Here is a 25,000-nt window from a genome sequence, read left to right on the forward strand (position 1 = left end):
TTTGGGAAACTCCTGAAAATGGCTGGTAAGGAGAGAGTTTTTAAAAAATTGGCTAGAAAAAGATTTAGTCTATTTATCGATCGATTACATTAGCAATCAGCTTGTCAAAATGATTAAACCAAAGACTTCATTGGAACAATACATCAATTCTTTGAATTATTGGGCTAAAGCTAATCAATGACAATCTGTTGAGAGTCACTTTAATAATATTATTAATATACGAAGATTACATTTTCTGGCAAAAATGTTGAAAACTGCATTTTGTAACGAAAGACACGTTGCCTTTTTTAAAAGTGAATAGAGGCGAACAGTCATTTTCTTTATCTATTTAAGAAGAAAGCTCAATAGAAAGATGGGGGTACCGCGATGGAGCAGTAGGTAGAACACTCTCATTGCAAGCAATGGGTTTGGTTTGAATGACGATTTGTGACGTTTTTTTTTTATATCTTCGAGATCTGTTTGTCCATCCAGTAATGGAAGTCCCAGGTTCGAGAACTTTCGAAATGATGAGGTTCAATTTAATCGACCTATAGTTGAATGATAGGTTTTCTGGCTAAAATCTTTACAATGCGTTGCTCGTATGTTAAAAATGGAGCATTTATATAGAGCGATTTCCAATAATCGTAAGCAATGCTCTTTACACGACCCTTTGACACGAAAATGATATATTATGTCGGGATGAATGGAATTTGATAATAAAAGAAAAATTTAATATAGCCACTTTTCGGGGTTCAATTGATTTGGATATAACTGTTTCGTGACGAAGGGTCACATATGGATTACACCGCTCAAAGCTATTATAAAGATGGCCAGCGGATCAAAACTCTGAAGTCTACATACGAGCTTTGCAATACGTTTCACCAGTCATGACGTCACTTCCCTCGTAATGACGCATGGTAACTTAGTAATGGCTCTAAACTATCGGAACAATGGCGGACGCCCTTATGAAATATTTATCCAAACGACCATAAAAGTGTATCCAGAGGAGAAAAACATTATAAAAATGATCATGTTTTGATTTGTATACATTCTGGTCACATGACATATGAAACGTTCTAGCCAGCACGAAGAATAAAAAGTACCGATTTTCTTTGTTTAGAACCACGATGGCCTCCGTAACTGGGCGACGTGACATCAGACTATTGAATCCAATTTAGACTGTTGATCCGTCGATCTTGAAAATCGAGACTTCAGAGGTTTGATCCGCCGACCATCGAATATAACAAAGAGCATAATTTACAAGTATTTAAGCCGAGTTTATTTGCTCTGTAATGATGCTCTGCCATACACAACGATACAATCTGAATTATTGCCTTGATATTATAATATAATATAATATATATTATACAGACCCCTGGGAAGGTAGTTAGGGAGATGGGGAGGCTGGGGGGGTCATAGTTGAACAGGATGCCATGAGCGACCTTCACCAATGCAAAATGAACGTGACGTGAAGATGACGTGTCTTGCTGGGAATCCTCCCAATCTATTAACAAAACATGCGATTTTAACCCTCCACAGTCGGAGTCCGATTTGTGTGGCTATAATGTGGTCTTGTGTTATTATGACACTCACTCGCATTCGGATCGGAAGGTCCTGGGTTCGAGCCTCGCCCGCTCGGCGCATAGTTGGGTCATTGGAAAAGGCGACTCTTTACTCACATTCTCTCATTGTACTCCAGGTGGAAAATGAATATCTGGCCATTAACAGCGTCGTATCTGTCCGAAGAAAAAAAATTTAAATGTAATATCGCCAAACAGGCATCATAATGCCACGCCCTTCCTACCACGTGCTAAGTACATGTTGCTTTTGACTAGGGACCCCTTGTAAAGCGCATTGAGTACGTTTAGTGGATATTGCGCTATGTAAAACTCAAGCGTTTTTTTTTTTTTTATTTGTTTTGCTTTTACTTTGTGCTTTCGTGATTTGGAATTTGTGACATTTTTTTTTAATTAAAAAAAAAAATCCCTTTATTCATCCAATAGGGAAATTTGTTTCTAAGGTATATTCCAAGGAAAGACTGGAATAACCCAGGCGTCAACCGCAGTGCAGCGCCGCAAATTGAGCTAAGGCGAGGTGACTTGCTCAAGGCTACACACACAGCGCAGTAGCGGGTGATCGAACTCTATACCTTTCGGGTAGGAAGCAAAGACCTAACCGCTGAGCCACTCTGCCCCTATTATTTTGGAGCTATCATAACTCATCGTACTGGGTGGGGATCCTGACCTCCCATAGCGGGCAGGGTGGTACATACTATGTCTCTATCCCTAAAATCTGTTTCAACATGTTTTGTCTTTGTCTTGGAGTGGATTCTTGGTTTTGTCCTGGCCTGCGATACCTTGATGGGAGGAACAGTCAATGTATAGTAGTTTGGGAGTGATATTTTTTTCCTTGTAAATCATCTCTCTTTATGCACTCATATGTTTGTATTTATGTTTTTAATATGATTTAAACATTGAGTGGTTCCTTAGGGACCTGGCTTGTGTCTGGACGCAGTCTTTAGTGATCCAAATTAGTACACTGATAGTGTGCTCTTGGAATCTACATCGTTCCTATTGAACCAATCCCTTTGTCTGCCTATTCTTGGTATTTAATTGTAATCAGAAATTTTTACTATCCCATTTTTTCCTTTTTACTGGCGCTGATATGACCTTAATGTGTTGCAAGCGCCGTAAAACCCTCAAAAACAAACAACATAACTCATCGTAAATTATTTCTGTCCAAAATAGGAAATAGCTTAAAAGCAGTCTGTAGTCTCTTGAAATCTGACAAGGAACGGTATATTATGTATGGAATGGTCCCAGACAAACCAGAGAGAAAAATACAAGAAACAACTATCCCCCCCCCCCCCCTCCCCGCTCCCATTTTCGGATTACTGGTCACAAGTGCTACCTTTAAACCACATAGATAAGTCGGTAACTGAGACGATTTAATAATGGCCATGCTCTTCATAAGGGTACGCGTTTGGGCGCTCATCTCATCATAATAAACAAACAGTGAAGATGAGAGGAGGGGAAAGAAGATTTTTATAGTATGCGGAATTTATATCTTGGAAAAACCAAAGTGACAAATTAAGTATTATCCAACAATATCTGCTCCCTAACATGTCTGTACGGTGCCGCCAAAGCAGTGTTATAATTACGCTATTGGTAATATACGTTGAGGTACAATACTCACAACATACGCTAGCCGGAATAGATGGAGCGAAGTTGTCGTCACTCAGTTCTTAATTATTGTTTTTAGACATCCGTTCTAATGATTAGTTTTTAATAATCATATCAATCAGACTAAAAATGCTCAAGGTTACACATCATACCATATATCCGGCTGGCAGATATTGTGAGTATTTACATAAACATATAGCGTCAATAATAACGTACAAACACACAAAGCTATGTGCGTTCTTATTAAACGTTTTAATCTGATTTATATAATTCAAGCGAGAGCTAATCACCAAAATGGCTAAAATCTAAAACTACAAAAACCAACACATGAGTCGCGTCCATTTCATTCCATCTATATAATATGATTCCCATTGATTTGAAGGAGATTAGGCACCGACGTTTAAGGGTTAACAGACCGTTGACCTTGTTAGTAAAGGTCATCAATGATACGGACAGACCACAAGGGAGTTAATCCAATCTGTTTGATGACACGATCGATTTGTAGGAAAAAAACATACACATGGTATGAATAACAAGCAAACAAGCAAATGAACAAATATAATATAAGTAACTGAATAAACAAATATACATTCAATAAACAAGCAAATAAATAATACATACTTAAATATATAAATAATGGAATAAATAAATAATGAATTATATAAATATATAAATAAATATAAATAATATGAATGAATAAATAAATAAATAAATAAATGAAAGAATAAATAATTAAATAGATTAATAAGTTAGTAAATAAATAAATGATTAGATACATAAATAAAAAGATTAAGTGATAAATGAGAAATAATTAATTAAATTAATAAATACAAAATTGAATAAATTATAAAACACATAATAGACGTATAAATAAGTACATAAATAAATAAATAGACAAAGACATGAACAAATAGATAAATTCCTAAATGGATAGATAGATTAAATCAATTTTTTGTACAAATATATATATATATATATATATATATATATATATATATATATATATATATATATATATATATATGAAGAGTTTGTTTCCAAAGTGAGACATAAGTCAAATTCCTGTTTTGAGATATTTGACATTTAAATTTTTGACCAGTAGACAACGCAGATTACATAATTTGATTAATTGAAACAGTTATCCTCTTGCTCAACATCAGAACATAATTTTTTTTTTAAATCTATCTTTTTTTAAAATGTACTTTGTTATGATTTATAATTTCACTTTTTCTCCAAAATGAGACATATCCACCCAACAGATTTGTGCCAAAGTGAGACATATCCAATTTTGATCAAAATGGATGTAGTCACTCTCAAGATGTTGGTGTAAGTAAGACAGAAATACAGATTTACACCCAAGCAAAGTATGTGCTATAAGCCTACACACTAATGGCAACTCTCAGTATTCTTGATGCCTTGGGGCAGACACAGAAGTTTCTTCTCTAACCAAAGAATGCAAGCTAAGCTATTTGATCATTAGATGAAATCTACTCTCATGACAGTGGTAAAGCAGCCATAGGAAATATGGGGCAACAAAAAATTGCTTATTGGCAAAAGATAGCGACAAAATATAAATTACTTGTCAGGGCTAAATTGGTCATCCTGGTTTGACACAGCATAGCATAGGTTTTTTTTTCTGGACCCTTGTCAGTCTGGAGTCAGCAAATGGTTAGATGGATCTAATCCAGCAATTTGTACTCTACCATAGACTAGAGTCCTGGCTAAATGATAGCAAGCAATTTATGCTGTTAAGTTCCCTCTACAAGAAGAGGGAGGAAATTGTTTTTGTTTTGGAATGTTTAACAGCGCTTGCAACACTCTTAAGTCCTATAAGCGCCAGGGCTTTGTAATATTCAACAAAAGTCCTATCAAGAGCCAAGAAATGCCACAAAATCGTCTGATATAGCACAGAACAGCAAGATGGTAGTGATAGATCAGGGAGAAAAGGAGGGCCTACCAGTAGCACCCAACCAACTCCCGCAGACTAGTTTCGATAACCAGTTTAAGTACAGTCACTGGATGAAAATTAACCCAAGACCAATCATAAACATACGTATTGTAGTTAATTGTTCCATATTGCTCTAGGAAATTTAACCCACAAACTGTGAACTGTGAGGGCCAATTTCAAGTCGACCTAACGTACGACTGTTGTCAGGATATGACTGTCGGTTCCATCAAGAGATCAGTAACTGCGATGCGACTTGAGTTTCTGGAGAAGCTCAAGTCGCATCGCAGTCACTCTCACAGAAAGCGATGGAAACAGCAGTCATATCCTAACAGTTGCAATGCTTCCTACCCCTTCAGTCATAAGCACCAGGGTACTTGTTAGGTTATGAATGTTTAATGGGTACTGGCTCTTTAGGTCATAAGCGCCAGGGGAAAAAGTAGGTGAATAGTAACACAATTTACTAGAAATAGAAAGACGAAACCTGTGCAAGGCCTCACAAAAGCCCAGACTCCTGGTTATAACTCTGTTGGGAGTCTACCAAAGTAATATAGCCAGCAGTCAATTAAATGCAAAGGAAGTTGATTAAGCTGAAAATACAACATACACTAACAGTAAATCCACTTACACTCCTCTTAATATTAAGATACAGAAGGGTATAAATGAGAACACCAATGGAAGTTTCCTCTTCAGCATAAGCATTCTCTATTGCATAATGCAGTCACAAGACAATGTGCATGAAAAGAAAACAAAAATAACTCAAAAATATATTTTATAAATTTAATGACATCAAAACATTTGAAACAGATAAAAAACATGTCAAAGTCCACATCAACTACATGATGGGGAAAATCAAACCAAAGTAAAAAAAATAATCCTACTGAAAATTAAAAATGATACAATATCAAACGTGTGGTACTTGCAAAAAATACGGGACTTCTCAAACAAAACCCCTGAACATCCCCCCCCCCCCCCCCCCCACCCATAAAAAAAAAATGTTAAGCAGAAAACATGACTACACATCCAAACCACTTTTTAAAATAGAAAAGAGCCAAAAAATCCCTGCCTTCATGCAAATAAGGAGAAAAGCAGTTCCATTGCCAGTAAGCTGAATTAAAACTGGGGTGTATCAAAAGCTCAGCTTAAAGTTAAATAAGCAACAAAAAAATGTATGAATTCTAAGTCCAACAGTAAATAGACAATTTATGAAAGATGCGAAACTTTAGGGAATAAAAACTGATTGAAAAAAAAATACTATGCTAAATACCCCCCCCCCCCCCCCCCCCCAAAAAAAAAAAAAAAAAACTCTAGAAAACAAAACTGATGGATTAATTAAATTTAAAAGAATAGCCTGTGTCAACAGCAATTAAAAAAAGGGAACGTAATTCAAAACCCAAAATTTTCGTGCTGATAAATTCACGTGTTGTTGAGGATAGCTAACTCTCAACATGCGCATGTGAGACTTTGGGTGTCGAATAACCTGGTGAAAAGATACACCTGAGTTTCGGGTGTCGAATAGCAATCCATTAAAAAAAAAGACCTTCTGTCAATCCACAGAGAGGGACATAATCACAAGATTTAAGTATGTAGTCAGACAGGTAGGCATTAAATGTATGAAATATGACAAAAATACCCAAAGGAAAACTTAAGCCAACCAAAACTGATTGAATAATTAAATGGTCTGGTGTAAACAGCCATTAAAAAAAACACCATACAGGACACAAAGCATAAGACTCATAAAAACAATGGATATGGAAAAGGGAATAAAAAATTATATAAACACAGTAAATCTAATCTTCATCAGATTCTGGATCCTCTGTAACAGAAGTTGATAGGAGCCAACTATCATACTGTGCCCTGACATCATTACTGACACCAAGACTGTCCAATAAATTGCAAACGTCCGTCTTCTTTTCTTCTTTCACACAAGAAATATCTCCAATCACCTCAGGGACAAAGTCAACCCAACGCTTCCCCTTCTTCAGAATCGAATGTTCACAAAATGGTCCCTCATACACTGACTTAAAGCCAACTTTATCATTGTTAAATTGTAACACCCTGGCATCACTCACTCTGAAGCCCTTTTGAGTCTTTAAAAACGACGCCACTTCTTTTTTATAGTCCTTCACAAACCAATCCTTTCCATACTGAAAAACAGTGCCATGTCTTTTTAAGATGTCAATGTATTCGGATGGCAGCAAAATAAGAGCTTTTTTCCTGATGTCCTGCTCAATACGTCCGAATACCCTGTCAGCTGGCAGATAACTGTGGCCACGAATTGGAAAAAAATATTGAATAGAACTATTTGGAATATGTCGTTTCCTGAATGAGTGCAGCATCGACACCATACTGAAATTTTTGTTTTGTCCAAAACACGAGTCAGAAAATAATCTGACTTTCCTGCCCTGAAAGCTTTCACCGAAACCAGTTAAAGCATGCTCAACTGCGGATGCAATGACATTTGAGTCTTTTTTATTCTGTGTCTCCATCCACGTATAAAGGAAAACATTCCTTAATGGAACAGACTGTCCTCGTCCTTCATGACGCACGACAGCAAAAACATATATATAGCTGACGTGAATAATACGCCTGTCCAATCGAAGTTTTAGGGAGAACAAGGTTCTCCATTACATCAAAACATAGTGTTAATGAATCGTCAACGTTGTCCATTAAGTCATAAAATTTCCTGGCACGTCGCCTATGAAGCAAAAAAGCGACTGCCTTTGCTCGCTTTTGTGCTTCAGGTAAATCTTGGCGCAACTGAATCCGGAATCGCAGACAATCACTGCATATATCCTTGGCCGGGTGCCCAAAAGCCAGATTGAATCGATGCAAAAATATTGAATAATATAAGGCATAGGAAGCCTGTCGATGATTCTGCTCATTAAAGAGTTGGCGCATCTTGGCAACATTCATGTCACTGGGTAGATACTTCCGTCCAGGAGCTCCACGACGTGCATAATGGCTGGCTCTGCACGTGAATGTTTCAATATGAGAAACGATTGACTCTTTAAACTCAACCATCTCTGGGGTTTGTCTGCTGCCACCGCGACGCTCTTTTCTCGGTGCGCCTTCCTTAAGGAAATTATTTGCAAGACGACTGAGACGATCCTTCTTGACATCTGTAAGGATATAAAAAATAGAGGAAAGATGTTACATTGAGATAAAGGGGTATATGAAGAAAGTATCAAGCAAGAGAAATTATAATGTTATAGATGCCTACACACACAAGCTTCAATCCCCCACAACTTTTCCTTAGACACGAATAATAAAATCAAAATTCAAAACAGAAAAAGCATTTTAAAAATCTAGCTTGTGAGAACAAAAAAAAGTAAACAATAAAAAAAAAGACAATAACAAACGACTAAAACCACAGATAGGTAGTAAACCAATGAACTATGAGATGATGGATTGCGCCACGGGGCTGCAGAAACTTAAGTGAAAATTAAATTAGGTACTCATTTACTGTAAAGACACCCCCCCCCCCCCCCCCCCCCCCCCAAGCAGCCTCCTTAAGCTGTATGCCAATTGTGAAGGGAATTTTAATTAAGTTAAGGATAAGCTATTGTGTCCCCTCAAATCTTCATGCAATATGGCACACATGCTACCTTCCTTAAATGTGTGTCTATCTTTATACTTTATTATGAAAAAAAATGGCGACTTTTAGAAAAATAAACAATTTTTGACTTCACAATGACCTCTCAAAAGCTTTTTTAATAGCTTTGTCAATGCTCTTTAATCATAGAGCTGTGAGCGCTTATTTCATTCTGACTACAATCTCAACGTTAGTCACAATACGACTGTAGTTTCCATCGCTTTCTGCATAGTGTTGCGGTCTCTGATCGTCGCTCCACGATTTTATTTCTGGTTGTCTCTCCTCGACATCATTTCTTTAATTTATTAGCAAAACGTGCTGTTTAATTTTTGTCCGCAATTTGTAACAAATTTTTAACAAGTAATCCTAAATTTGTTACCAGTTATTACCTTGAAAACTGTAGCATCATGAAAACATTAAGACTATTACTATTAGCACTTCATTTTTGTTAACAAAATCTTTATCTACTACTATTACTATTATGAACATGATTCTTCTTCATATCAGTGGTCCAAACTACACAAGGTGAGATATAAAAATAAATATTCATTCATGCCACGTGGTGTGAATGTCCACTCACAACAGCAATAAAAAAGTATACCCCCCCCCCCCCCCCCCCCCATACCATGAAATGATTTTTATGGTATTTTATAGATAGAATGCGCTTGGCCAAGGAGTTCACAACATTGCCATCCGGAAGTATAACGGACCAACACACAAACTCTGTGTAACCATGAACTTTTATAGTCTGGTTAATACAGTTTAGTGAGAACAACTCACAAACGCGGATGGCAAAAACAATAACAAAGGCCCGAGTGACGTCATCTGCATACTATCTATAAACAATGCACTCATCTCGATGGCAGGACTTAGTACTCACCTTCCTACATCACATGGCTTTACTCTATGTTCATTATAAATAATGAAGACGTTACCATGTCCTAAGCTCTATTTAATTTTCTTTCTACTTTCACTTTAACTTAGACTAAGTCTAAGTGATCAATACGAAAATAACGTAATCATTATCATAACATAAATAGTGATGCACTAGGCAATAAATCAGCAAAAAGAATAATTAAAACAGTGGAACAGAAGAAAGAGTGGGCACTAGATCCAAGTTGAGTGAGAGAGAACAAAGAAAAATAGGTTAGAGTTGAGTTAGAGTGTTTGATGTTGGATACGGATCAAAGTCAAAGTAAGATAACTGAATGAGAGAGCCTTTGCAATTCGATAATATTATAATAAAAAAGGAAATGACAACTTACTGAGGATGGACATGAAGGATGCTTTGCATACAGGCAATCTCCCGCTTGTTGAGGTGACCACATTGTATTTGATGGTAACATCACGGCCTCTTTTCCTCTCTGTTTCATCGATCCTGGCCCTTGAAGGAGCTGACACGTCCATCAAGGATATCAACATGCTGTTTTGGTCAGCATGGCTGCTCTGGGAGCAAAATGTCTCGAACATTTGGACGAGTGACTCTGGCTTCAGCTGATCTGCACAACACAAAGGAGTTGAAACGTGGTTGCAAGAAACAGTCGGAATGTAGCCTCCATTGGCCCGTCTCATCTTGCCTACTGTCTTGTATGCCCTAGCTGTTTCTTTCCTTTTCCTCCCTCGGTCTGTCCGCTGTGCAGTTTCGTTTATGTTATCAAAAACTTCCATTGTCTCTCAAAATTGAATAGTCGAAGTTAGGAGCGGTTAAAAATGTATGTTAATGGTGTTAGCGGTACGAAGTTGAACGAGTGAATGGTTATCTACGGTCTACGCCAATGGGCGCATCCATGATACCAGTTCCGAGCCAAAAATATAACGAATTACGACTGGTCAATATTAACACCATTCACGGTCTTTGATTGGCTCTGGTTATGTCTCATTTTGGAATAAAACATTGCAGTCCTATATCTCGTTTTGGAAAAAAAGTAGAATTAAATACACGTTTAATTAAAGTTATGTCGCGATTTGGACGGAAATATTTTTGAAAGGGCAAAGCTTTATCACCCATGAAGTGAATCTGAGCCGCTTCTCTCAATCCCTGAAAATGGCGTATGTCGCATTTTGGAAAAAAACTCTTCATATATATATTATATATATATATATATTGATAAATAAATGAGTAAATAAATAAATATGACCTCTCGCATCAATGTGTTGTTATATTTTGCTGAACTTAACGTTCAAAATTGGATTACAATATTGATACTCACATTAGTATGATTTTATCTTTATTGTTTACATCATGGAAATTGACAATCAGCAAGGTTGACTCACTTGACTCATGTGAAAATGAGGATGTACCCGGCGAAAGGATATCACGGATATTACACGAGTGTTGGTAAAATAATAGGGACGACAAACAGGAGATGAAATGACAAATTGGTTCCTTATAGATAGAACGAAGATGACGTCACTCAGGTCTTTGTTTTTGTTTTTTTGCCATCCATGTTTATGAGTAATTCTCACTTAACTGTATTAACCAGACTATAAACGTTTAAGGTTACACATAGTTTTGTGTGTTGGTCCGTTATACTTCCGGATGGTAATGTTGTGAGCTTTTTAGTCAAGTGCATTTATCTATACCTACTGGAAAAGTAAAGTAGTCCTTCAGAGCCATCAGGCGCATTGAGCCGGTGTTTACCCCTGTTTCTATATAGCGTGAAACGGACAATAGCAATTGCTTGTTACCCTTTGGACAGGACGCTTCTAAACTATCGCAAAGTATTTTTGGCAAGAGCTAATAGACCAAGCTACCAAATCACTGCTGGGTCGGATGAACAGAGAAGTCAGAAAAAAATCCCCAAAAAACAAACTCGTATTTAAAATTTTAGCCAGAATTCTCGTCCTTCAAATATCGATCCAATAAAATGACCCTCGTATTGTCAAAAACTCTCAATTCTGAGAATTCGCGGATTTCAGTGAACTCTCTAAAATATACACTTAATTATATACTTTAAAAATATTATCATTATCCAAATATATACATTGAATTTTATACTTTTAAAATATTGTGATTATCGTCATAGCCCCCCGCCAAGCAGACAGATATACTAGTTATCACCAAAACTTAAACAACGAAAGTCGAGATAAATTAGCGATGTGATTATCGATTCCAGGACATTTTGGAGCAGGCAATAGATTATCAGTATCAATATGGCAATGTATAATTTATTCTATATAAGAATGATATAATAACCGTGACTCTATCATAAATAAAATCAAAATCTTGTCACGATAAGGATGAGCATGATAATAAAAACTTTATAATTATCAAGAAAAACATGTTGAATGAGTGGGAGCGATCTATAGATAGAATGCGCTTGGCCAAGGAGTTCACAACATTGCCATCCTGAAGTATAACGGACCAACACACAAATTCTGTGTAACCATGGACTTTTATAGTCTGGTTAATACAGTTTAGTGAGAACAACTCACAAACGCGGATGGCAAAAACAATAACAAAGGCCTGAGTGACGTCATCTGCATACTATCTATATTCATGATTTCGTCCATCCTCGTCATCGATCACATGATTTTTTGCTGTACAATGATTGGACATTTCTCAATGTATCTAAACACACTGTTGTAAACATGCCCATGAGTCATGCTGAGCAAAATGACCAATTGTGACTTTGGATATTTCTCAAACTGTGAACACTTTTCACTATGTTGGTCTTTTTGAGCACACTTTGCAATGTGGCCAATGACCTCGAGAACATGGAAATGTAATATAGATCATGCCCATTGTTGATACCCCGGTAAAGCGCCCTATGCACTTCCTTGTGATATTGTAGAGCGCTCATCAAATACAATTTATTATTATTACTGCTACTACTACTACCACTACTACAACAACAACAACTATTACAACTACTACTACTACTACTACTACTACTACTACTACTACTACTACTACTACTACTCTACTACTACAACAACAACAACAACAACAACTACTACTATTACTACTACTAACTACTACTACTACTACTACTACTACTACTATTATTATTATTATTATTATTATTATTATTATTATATTATTATTATATTATTATTATTATTATTATTATTATTATTATTATTATTATTATTATATTATTATTATTATTATTATTATCATTAATGTTATTGTTATCATCATCATTATCTTATTATCATTATTATTATTATCATTATTCCTTCTAAAGCGTTTTGAGAACATTTAGTGGATATTGTGCTATACAAAGCTCAATTTTTAAAATTTAATTTTTTAGTTAAAGTCTGTTAAATTTGAAAATACTAGAAGTGTAGATATATTTTCCAAGTAAATCGAAATTAGAAGTAGATTTTAATTTAATTTAACGCCAATGGAGAAACCATCCCAAGAACAAAGTTTGATGAGCGTGGTTTTGCATTTTCGGCTCCAATCGTATGGAATTCTTTACCACCTACAACCCGACAATGTGAAAGTCTACCAGTCTTCAAACGGCATTTACAAAACCAATCATTTTCATTCTGCTTATCGTGATTCTATGTGAATTTCGAACAAGATATGAGTGTGACTGTTGTAAGTGATTTTGTAGTCGAATGAATGAACATGTGTGATACCAAAAAAGAACTATGGTAAAGCACCTCTGAGCATTATTTGTGGATATTGGTGCTATATCAAATAATAATAATAATAATAATAATAATAATAATAATAATAATAATAATGATGATGATGATGATGATGATAATAATAATAATAATAATAATAATAATAATAATAATAATAATAATAATAATAATAATAATAATAATAATAATAATAATAATAATAAAGTGTCAACGACAACAAATATGAAACAAAACATCACACTGTTGAGTATTACTTCCCTTTGTTATTATTTCTTAAGAGACTTTAACGAGTGATTGTGATAAAATACAAGTTCAGTTGAGTGAGAGGTAAAAGTTCGTGATCAAAATGTATTATTTTTTACTGGTTTATTTACTACGTTGAAGAGTAAAGGATTGTTAAAATAGCGAATAATATAAGAGTTTGGAGTTATCATTTGAAGCTTTCCATTTTAGAGTTTTCAAGTCAATCGTTTTGAGAGTGATTTTCCCTAGACCGTTTAATTGAGAAAATGGTTTGGAATTGTATATTTATTGATCGACTAGTAATTTTAGTGTCTCATGTTGCTTAACACAAAACCTTTGCTATTGACCGAACCCTCCGCTTTTGACGAGGCAAGACTTGCCAGATTGTTCAATTGGATTCAGTAGTCTGATGTCACGCCACTCGGCAACAACGGCCATCTTGGTTCTAAATAAAGAAAATCATTACTTTTTATTCTTCAAGCTGGCTATAACTTTTCATATGTCTTGTGACCAGAATGTGTAAAAGTCAGAACATGGTCAAATTTATGTGTTTTTTTTTCCCCTCTGGATACGCTTTTATGCTCGACGGAGAAATATTTCATACGGGCGTCCGCCATTGTTCCGATAGTTTAGAGCCAGTGTTGCTAAGTTACATGCATCATTAGGAAGGAAGTGACTTTACGACTATTGAATCCTATTAACGCTTTTTGAAAGAATAGATGAAGTTGACGTCACTCAGCTCTTTGTTATCCTTTTTTTAGATAGCCTGTTAGTGATTAGTTTTCACTAAATTATAATATCAATTAGACTATAAACATTAACGGGTTACACAACGTTGTGTGCGGCTATGTCGTTTTGTGCTATGACAATCGCTTTCGGATCGAAAGGTCCTGGGTTCGTGCTTCTCTCGGCGCATAGTTGAGTGTTTGGAAAAGACTCTTTACTCATATTCCTTCATCGTACTCAGGTGTAAAATGAGTACCTGCCGTTAACAGCGTTGTCTCTGTCCGAAAAAAAATTGTAATATCGCCTAACAGGCGTCGTGTCTCGTTCTTTATGTTTCGTGTTGCTGTTAGTTAGGGACTCTTTGTAAAGCGCTTTGAGCACGTTTAGTGGATATTGCGCTGTATAAAAACTCAATTTGTTAAATTATTAAATCTGGATGGCGGATGTTGTGATTATTTTGCCAAAACGAATTGTATTAATAGAAGGAATGAATTTGATTTCACTCGGCTCGGTGTTATTGATTTTTTTTTTGACCGTCTGTTGGGCGATCAGTATTCAATCAAGCCTCCCTAACTTGGTATAGAGTGAATGCATTATCTAACAAATTCAGTCCCTTAGTTTGTGGACAAAGAAAAATACGCTTCAACAGTCGTAACGTCACTTCCCTCGTAATGACGCATGGTAACTTAGTAACTGACTCTAAACTATCGGAACAATGGCGGACACCCTTATGAAATATTTCTCCGACGAGCATAAAAGCGTACCCAGAGGGAAAAAAACATTATAAATCTGATCATGTTTTGACTTTTACACATTCTGATCATAAGACATAATATGAAAAGTTCTAGCCAGCATGAATAATAAAAAGAACCGATTTTCTTTGTTTAGAAACACGATGGCCGCCTTTGCTCAGCGACGTGACATCAATTACCAACAATATAAAACATATTTGAAACAAGAATTTAGTCTTTTACCATCTGGGAGAAGGTTTTGTCAGATTAAATGTACAACTAACAAGTAAAATAAATCAACGTTCGTTCCATCATCAATAAAAATGCTGATATTTCATATGGTACAGCAAAACCAAGGATTGATGCGTTGACTGTTTGACTGGTTAATTTATTTAATGCTAGATTAAGTGACCAATTGATAATGATGATAATATTTGGTGTCGGATTGCCACAAATGTAACAAATTGAAATGGAAATGAATATGTTTATGGTGTGTACATCGCACGCGTAAAAGAAAGAGAAGAAGAAAGAGAATGAGAGAGAGAGAGAGAGAGAGAGAGAGAGAGAGAGAGAGAGAGAGAGAGAGAGAGTGAGAGAGAGAGTTGTGTGTGAGAGAGAGAAAATAAGTAGGAGTGCAATATCAGTTTAATGTTATAGTTACTCATATCATATAACGTTATAACAAGTGTAACTAAATGACAAATTGCCATATTTATGGACAATAAAGATCTATTATCCTTAATTCCACTCTGCTGTAACATAGAAATTGTTGGTTTCTCTTCCTGTTTTGTTCAACCATAGCAATTTTAATGGGTTCTAGAACGTGACTTTGCAACAGTTCTGCGATAAGTTAACTGTTAATAACTTTGCTTATGTGAAGAAAATTATAGACAATGCGTCTCTCTCTCTCTCTCTCTCTCCCACTCCCTCTCTCTCTCTCTTATTCTCTCTCTCTTTCCCTCTTCTCTCTCTCTTACTCTCTCTCTCTTACTCTCTCTCTCTTTCCCTCTTCTCTCTCTCTCTCTCTCTCTCTTTCCCTCTTCTCTCTCTCTTACTCTCTCTCTCTCTCTCTCTCTCTCTCCATTTGGCAAGGTAATAGTGAAAATATTTGAAATGGTTGCTAAAAATCGAAACAGGGAACGATTTTATAACGATTTTTTTTTCAATCGATTGTCAAATCGGGCTTCAATGTATTTGTTTAACTCACTCAACCCAAACACCGACTATATCCGTAGTTTACGCGGGGTTACTTTTACCCCATGACAATTTATTACATTCTTTCTGAGACAAATTATAGGCGTTCTAGTATCAAAGCTAATGTTTTTAGGTTTTTTTTTTGTATGTTGAATAAAGCTATGTACATGCTTATTTTTTAATATATATCTTTTCCACTTTTGAAAAGCAGCAAAAATCTCTAGGATTAACTGGGTTAAAGTCGAATAATCCAAATTGTTTTCGTTATATTCGCATTTTTGTAGTGAAAACACGGGCGTGTACATATTTTTCTTAGCAAAACTGATAATCGAAAGCAATAAATGTGCTTAATTTAACATTGCTCTAATAGAAAATAATAATATATATTTTATGTTGGTCTGAGAGTATAACCATTACAAGAATGGGCTATATATAGCTTTTATATAGCGCAATATACACTAAACGTGTTCAAAGCGCTTTACAAGGGGTCCCTGACCAACTGCAACACTTGGCATGTAGGACGGGACATGACGCCTATTAGGCGATATTATACTTTTTTTTCGAACAGAGACAACGCTGTTAATGGCCGATACTCATTTTACACCTGAGTCCGATGAGCGAATGTGAGTTATAAAGAGCCTTTTCCAGGGAATCAAATATTATGCGTCGAGCTAGGCTCGAACCCAGGATCTTCCGATCCGAAAGCGAGTGTCATACCACTAGACCATATTATATCCTTTCTACTCGACTACTATTATTCTGCTGTACTTTGAAGACAAAAGTCATGTAGGGCAGAAAACGGACCCTTCAAATATCATACGATCGATTAAAATGACACTCATCTTGGCAAAACTCTCAAACCTGAGACTTCCCAGAGTACTCTAATGTGGCGGGCGATGATTGTTTTAGGTGACAGTACTTAACTCTCTCCTATCGACCCTTTTCACGATTTTCCACTAAACATCAAACCCATCATAGATAAAAGAAATAACAAGTAAATCGCTGAATTGTATTCTATAGTCTGATGTCACGTCGTCCAGCAACGGCGGCCATCGTGGTTCTAAACAAAGAAAATCGGTACTTTTTATTCTTCATGCCGGCTAGAACTTTTCATGTGTCTTGTGATCAAAATGTGTAAAAGTCACAACGTGATCAGATTTATAATGCTTTTTTTTTCCCCTCTGGATACACTTTTATGCTCGTCGGAGAAATATTTCATGAGGGCGTCCGCCATTGTTCCGATAGTTTAGAGCCAGTTACTAAATTACCATGCGTCATTATGGGGGAAGTGTCGTTACGACTGTTGAAGCGAATTAAGCTAATATAACTATAATTTTTAAAAATCTTTAAATTCTGTGTTTACAAGAGAAAAACTGAATGAGATAAACATTGGTGGAATCGAAACAAATGTGACGATTTTCCTGTAGTTGGTTAGGAGAGGGTTAAGAGTTAAGATAGCGATGGATTAAAGATAGATCGAAGTTGACGTCACTTAGGTCTTTGTTATTGTTTATAGACAAACATTTTGATGATTTGTTCTCACTAAACTATCTCAATCAGACTATAGATAGAATGCGATTGGCTAAGAAGCTCACAACATTGCCATCCGGAAGTATAACGGACCAACACACAAAACTGTGTGTATCCATGAACGTTTATAGTCAGGTTAATACAGTTCAGTGAGCAGTACTCATAAACGCGGATGGCAAAATACAATAACAAAGACCTGAGTGGCGTCATCTTTGAACTATCTATAAACTAACAGGGATCCACATAGCTTGCGTGGCTGAACGTTATATCCGATTGGGGCTGTTGTGAGCATTTTACCCAAACGCATAGCATCAGTTTGTCACGTTTTTTGAGTAATTCTCACTAAACTGTTTTTTCCAGACTATAAAAGTTCATGGTGACACAGGGTTTTGTGTGCTGGTCCGTCATTGATAGAATGCGCTTGGCCAAGGAGTTCACAACATTGCCCCTCCGGAAGTATAACGGACCAACACACAAACTCTGTGTAACCATGAACTTTTATAGTCTGGTTAATACAGTTTAGTGAGAACAACTCACAAACGCGGATGGCAAAAACAATAACAAAGGCCTGAGTGACGTCATCTGCATACTATATATATTTCCTGTAATGTTGTGTCTAGAGCCCACCTATCCATACGTGAACATCGTTAGATAGAAGCCTGGCCAGATCACAACATCCATCCGAGTAAACGGACAACACAACTCGTTAACATGACTTTATCGTAATCAGTTTAGTGAAACCCAAACGATGGCAAAACATAACAAGTGTACGTCTCTGCATATACTTAATCTTCGGGTATAGATAGAACGAAGATGGCGTCACTCTGATCTTTGTTATTGCTTTTTGCTATCCGTGTTTATGAGTAATTTTCACTAAACTGTATTATCCAGACTATAGACAGTATGCAGATGACGTCATTCAGGCCTTTGTTATTGTTTTTGCCATCCGCGTTTGTGAGTTGTTCTCACTAAACTGTATTAACCAGACTATAAAAGTTCATGGTTACACAGAGTTTGTGTGTTGGTCCGTTATACTTCCGGATGGCAATGTTGTGAACTCCTTGGCCAAGCGCATTCTATCTATAAACGCACAAGGTTACACAAAGTTGTGTGTGTTTGTTGGTCCGTTATACTTCCGGATGGCAATTGTGTGAGTTTCTTAGACAAGCGCATACTATCTATATAAATATGAGGAACGGGCAGTTAAAAATAACTAGCCCTTCAGAGCCATTCGGCACACTGGGCCGCAGTTTATCCCGGCTTCTATAGCGTAAACGGGCAATAGCAATTGCTTGCTAACCTTTGGATAGGACGCTAGTCACTAGCAAAGCACTTTCCGCCTAATCTAACAGACTCATCTACCCGTTCACTGCTGTATGGAGGGCGGGGGGGGGGGGGGGGGGGGGGGGGGGGGGGGGGTCTGAAAAAAATCTAGACTGAACCCGAGATCGAACTCGGTCCATTTGCGTGTGAAGCGACTGCTCTACCAACTGAGCTATCGGGACCCCCCTCCCCCGCCCCCGCCCCGCTCCAAGGAATGGGCAGTTAGGAGGAACGAAATTGACGTCATTCCGCTGTTTGTTATTGTTCTGAGAGAAACATTTTGGTGATTTGTTCTCACTAAATTATATCAATCAGGCTGTAAACTTTCAAGGATACACATACAGAGTTTTGAGTGTCTGAACGTTATAGATAGAATGCGCTTGGTCAAGGAGTTCACAACATTGCCATCCGGAAGTATAACGGACCAACACACAAACTCTGTGTAACCATGAACTTTTATAGTCTGGTTAATACAGTTTAATGAGAACAACTCACAAACGCGGATGGCAAAAACAATAACAAAAGCCTGAGTGACGTCATCTTCGAACTATCTAAATCAGATTAGGGCTGTTGTGAGGATTTTACCCAAACGCATAGCATCAGTTTTAGTACAATCCGCTTATCCAGGAGGATATCTTTTCTAGTTTATCTAATATTTCGCAAGAGTAAAAAAAAAATGTGTAGATAAATGTCAAAGTGTGATAAAAGAAAGAAAGAAAAAAAGACTGTCTAATCACATCATGAGATATGATTAAATTTGTCTTGGCAATCATTTATTGTGCTGTGTAAGTTGTCTTTTGTGCTTTATTTTTCCATTCACTAATACTGTTGTTAATTGCGTGATTGTGTAGTTATAGGTATTATGTGTGATTGTGTCTATATTATGCAATGTAATTTTACCAAAGATTGGATTAATTTGATTATTATGGGATTGGGGAAGGAGTGTTTTATGTTATTTAAATATAAACTCAAACACAAACAAAGACACACACACACACATACACACACACACATACACAATATATATATATTATATATATAAATAATATAATATATATATATATATATATATATACTTGTGTGTCTGTGTGTTTATATATATATATATATATATATATATATAATATATATATATATTATGTGTGTGTGTGTGTGTGTGTGTGTTTGTCTGTATGTATAAAGTATGCTCTTCCCCACGACACCATAAGATATCGTCGCCTAGGCATTCCACGGAGGAATAAAGATAATTCATCTAACAAGATGTCTGATGTCAACAGGAATCACACATGTTGTCCAAGTGAGCAAATCTGGGGTTAATACTATTGACCAAGGACAAAACGAAAATGCAACGCCTTGACCATTCGGCCACTTCGCCCCCCCCCCCCCCCCAATATATATATATATATATATATATATATATATATATATATATATATATATATATATTGGTTTAGTATGTTTTATCAACTGCTCGTTTTACAGAAAACTCGACCACTATCCCTTCATGTTCTAGTGGGGGTTCTTTGTTGTTATTTATAATATACGATCTTCATATGGTAGGCTAGTGGCCAAGTGGGGCATTGCACTGTGTCTCGGAATGATCTGGGTTCGAGGCCCGCTTCTGGCAATTTCGTTACTTTTGGGGGGAAAACAGAGCTGACTGATGTCAGCTCCAATAAATGATCAATATTTATGGATTTTGACGAAGGTCTAAAAAAGTTTGTATAAGAGAATGCCAGACAAAGCAGAGTAAAAATACAAGAAAGAAAAAACATTCAAAGAATAAAAAATCAGCCTGTCTGGACTGGGGATCGAACCTTAGACCTCCTGATTATCGGTCCGACTTGATGCCATTATTACACCAAAGAGGTTACCACCGGAAAAAAAGGACGATTTCTTCGGGGTAGCAATACGCTTCAACAGTCGTAACGTCACTTCCCTCGTAATGACGCATGGTAACTTAGTAACTGGCTCTAGACTATCGGAACAATGGCGGACGCCATTATGAAATATTTCTCCGACGAGTATAAAAGCGTATCCAGAGGAAAAAAACATTATAGATCTGATAATGTTTTGACGTTTACACATTCTGATCACAAGACATATGAAAAGTTCTAGCCAGCGTGAAGAATAAAAAGTACAGAATTTCTTTTTTTAGAACCACGATGGCCGCCGTTGTGGGCGACGTGACATCAGAACATTGAATTCAATTTCCCATTTGAACCCTCGCTGCATCACAAAACACAAACATTGAACACGAGAGGACACAGCTGTAGGTTTGACGTAAACTTTCCAATTTTACAATAATATAGATAGAATGCGCTTGGCCAAGGAGTTCACAACATTGCCATCCGGAAGTATAACGGACCAACACACACACTCTGTGTAGCCATGAACTTTTATAGTCTGGTTAATACAGTTTAGTGAGAACAACTCACAAACGCGGATGGCAAAAACAATAATAAAGGCCTGAGTGACGTCATCTTCGAACTATCTATATAAACACTGTGTTATTGGCTAAGAAACTCACAACATTGCCATCCGGAAATATAACGGATCAACACACACAACTTATTGTTACCTTGAACATTTATAGTCTGGATAATAAAGTGTAGTGAGAATTACTCACAAACATGGATGGCAACCCCCCCCCCCCCCCCAAAAAAAAAAAAAAAAAATAAAAAAAAAAATAAACAATAACAAAGACTTGAGTGACGTCAACTTCGTTCCATCTAAAAGACGATGTAGAATGTTATTTGACAATTTGATAACTTGAATGCATCGATAAAGGTAACTCCGCGTCACATTTCACGAGAGTATCTTAATAGGACTATGCGGTCTAGTGGTATGACACTCGCTTTCGGATCAGAAGGTCCTGGGTTCGAGCCTCGAGCTCGGCGCAAAATTGAGTCCTTGGAAAAGGCTCTTTACTCACATTCTCTCACCGTACTCAGATGTAAATGAGTACCTGACCGTTAACAGCGTTGTCTTTGTCCGAAAAATTGTAATATCGCCTAACAGGGGTCATGTCCCGATCTACATGTTATATGTTGCTGTTGACCAGGGACCCCTTGTAAAGCGCTTTGAGCACATTTAGTGGATATTGCTCTATATAAAGCTCAATTCTTTTATTTATTTTTTAATTTAAAAAAAAATTACTATGCGTCATTACGAGGGAAGTGACGTCACGACTGTTGAAGACTATTTCTTTAGAAAGCGAGCACACTTTTGTCATTTCAGCTCGTTATGCCGAGTCACTTCATTGTGTACTGAAGTGAAAGACAGAACTGTGAAACCTTATCGTTATCACGTACATCCATCCATCCCATTGACAAAAGCGTCACTTTATTATTCTTACGAGTCATTCCTAATTGAGTACAGTAACTCATCGCTTAAAATGGTTAATCCATTTTACGTCTTGTTTTTGTGAGTTGTGTTTTACTATTGTGTTTGTCAATTGAAAATGATGCGAGTATGTGCATATATATATATATATATATATATATAATATATAATATATAATAATATATATATATATTGTGTGTGTGTGTGTGTGTGTGTGTGTGTATGTGTTACATATGTCACGTTGAGTGCTCGACAGTTTCTTGGATCGAATTATTCATTTATTCTTACCTCGTTTTGGTTACTTTCTCCAACAACGTTGTTTCGTCCAAATCTTGGAATCATCTGGAGAGGACTCCCTGATAATTCCAAGATTTGAATGAAACAACGTTGTTGGAGAGAGTAACAAAAACGAGATGAGAATATATATATATATATATATAATATATATATTTTAATGAGCGTATGTGTTTGTGTTTGTGTGTATGTGTGTGTGTGTGTGTCTGTGTGTGTGTGTTGCAATAATTGCCACCTTGCAACGCAATCTGTCTCCCTGACCTTTAACTATAACGTTGTTGACAATTTGGAAAATGTTGGAATGGTATAGATAGAATGCGCTTGGTCAAGGAGTTCACAACATTGCCATCCGGAAGTATAACGGACCAACACACAAACTCTGTGTAACCATGAACTTTTATAGTCTGGTTAATACAGTTTAGTGAGAACAACTCACAAACGCGGATGGCAAAAACAATAACAAAGGCCTGAGTGACGTCATCTGCATACTATCTATATCTCTATCTATCTATCTATCTCCACAAATCATTATGTATTTCATTGAGGAAATCTAGGGCAGAGTCTGACAAACGATTCATTGACGCCTACGTAAATGTGCACTGCTACGAATCGTCGTAGTACAAAACAGACACACTTTGAATGATTTCATTCAATTCTACACAATCGTCTCTTCTTGGAATGATTTCATTCAATAATTTATGATCCTCCCCACATATTAAAATTCCAATTGTTCTAATATTAGCGCGATGTTAGATATTATAGTTATGTGATCTATATATATAGATAGAATGCGCTTGGCCAAGGAGTTCACAACATTGCCATCCGGAAGTATAACGGACCAACACACAAACTCTGTGTAACCATGAACTTTTATAGTCTGGTTAATACAGTTTAGTGAGAACAACTCACAAACGCGGATGGCAAAAACAATAACAAAGGCCTGAGTGACGCCATCTTCGAACTATCTATATGTTTCATCTTAGATCTTCTTGTGTTTTCTCTTGTGACATCAATAGCTTTTAACCCTCTTCTTACCAAATATTGGAAAACCGTCACATTTGTTACGATTCAACCGTCACTTTTCTCACCCAGGTTTCATTTCTTTTTGCTATAGCTATAAAAACTTGACATTTTTAAATAGAGCTCATATTGTTGAACAATATTTTCTAGAATGTTCTTGTTGCTTTTCTGTTTGAGTAAGAAATGTCTTTTTTTTGTGTTGGGTTGGTGTGAAGTTTTGGGGAAAATTCTGAAAATGGCTGGTAATGAAAGGGTTATTAACACTTGATAATCTGATGTCACGAATAAATAATTGTAAATCATGTGCGGTGATGTGGTCTTGTAGTAAGACAATCGCTTTCGGATCGTAAGGTCTTGGGTTCGAGCCTGGCTCGGCGCAGAGTTGAGTCCTTGGAAAAGTCTCTTTACTCACATTCTCTCACCGTACTCAGATGTAAAATGAATACCTGACCGTTAACAGCGTTATCTCTGTCCGAAAAAAAAATTGTAATATCGCCTAACAGGCTTCACGCCCCTTCCTACATTTTAAGTATTGCTGTTAGCTAGGGACGCCTTGTAAAGCGTTTTGAGCACATGTAGTGGACATTGCGCTATATAAAAGCTTAAATTAAAGCTCAAATTAAACTTGATATCATTTTACGGGTGCTATTTATGGGGAAACCTAGAATAATTAGGTTTCCCGGAGACAAATAATAAATGTATCATGGAGAGAGAATCAAGGAAGTTGAATTAAAATTATGTAATGAGTTTATAATAGGGAACATATTTTTCTGAGTCCAAATTTAGTCGGGAATATCCCATCACAGCCAAATAATCAGAACATGCACAGCTGGAGGTGTGAAAACATTGTGATATCTGAAGGTTGCGTTAGAGGTAACCCACACCAGACACTGACTCCACCCGAAGCCCCGGTACTGCCGTCCTTTGCCGTCTTCAATTAAAAAAAAATATGAGATTTTATTTAGCGCAATATCCACTAAATGTGCTCAATCAAAGCGCTTTACAAGGGGTCCCTGGCCAACAGCAACATTTAACATTTAGGACGGGACATGACGGCTGTTAGGCGATGTTACAATTTATTTTTTGACGCTGTAAACGGCCATTTTACTCATTTTACACATACCTGAGTACGGTGAGAGAATGTGAGTAAAGAGTCTTTTCCAATGACTCAACTATGCGCCGAGCGAGGCTCGAACCCAGGACCTTCCGATCCAAAAGCGAGTGTCATACCACTAGACCACATAGCCGTCTCCGGATTAAGACGTAGGGCACGGACAAAATATTAAGAATA

General features: G+C 36.7%; 2 protein-coding genes across 3 annotated transcripts in view; one reads left to right on the forward strand and one right to left on the reverse strand.

Annotated features, from left to right (window-relative positions):
• The window catches only part of LOC144958701 (uncharacterized), a 229,474-nt gene that overhangs the window by 175,272 nt on the left and 29,202 nt on the right, over window positions 1-25,000 (forward strand). The gene's annotated exons all lie outside the window — the stretch shown is intronic.
• Window positions 7,645-10,768, reverse strand: LOC144958625 (uncharacterized). Its single transcript, XM_078890722.1, has 2 exons — window positions 9,967-10,768; window positions 7,645-8,228 (listed from the first exon to the last, which is right to left on the reverse strand). The coding sequence occupies exons 1-2, from the start codon at window positions 10,367-10,369 to the stop codon at window positions 7,645-7,647; spliced, it is 987 nt and encodes a 328-aa protein (XP_078746848.1). The 5' UTR covers window positions 10,370-10,768.

Source organism: Berghia stephanieae, chromosome 13, assembly GCF_034508935.2.
Source record: "Berghia stephanieae isolate SIO BIC M18660-M18661 chromosome 13, UCSD_Bste_1.3, whole genome shotgun sequence".
Classification (NCBI taxonomy): domain Eukaryota; kingdom Metazoa; phylum Mollusca; class Gastropoda; order Nudibranchia; family Aeolidiidae; genus Berghia; species Berghia stephanieae.

Bases quoted from the DNA above. Each gene is read 5' to 3' on its own strand.
- LOC144958625 (XM_078890722.1), bottom strand. From the start codon at position 10,369: ATGGAAGTTTTTGATAACATAAACGAAACTGCACAGCGGACAGACCGA. The intron at 8,229-9,966 runs GTAAGTTGTCAT...ATATCCTTACAG, and splicing joins ATCCTTCATGTCCATCCTCA to ATGTCAAGAAGGATCGTCTC.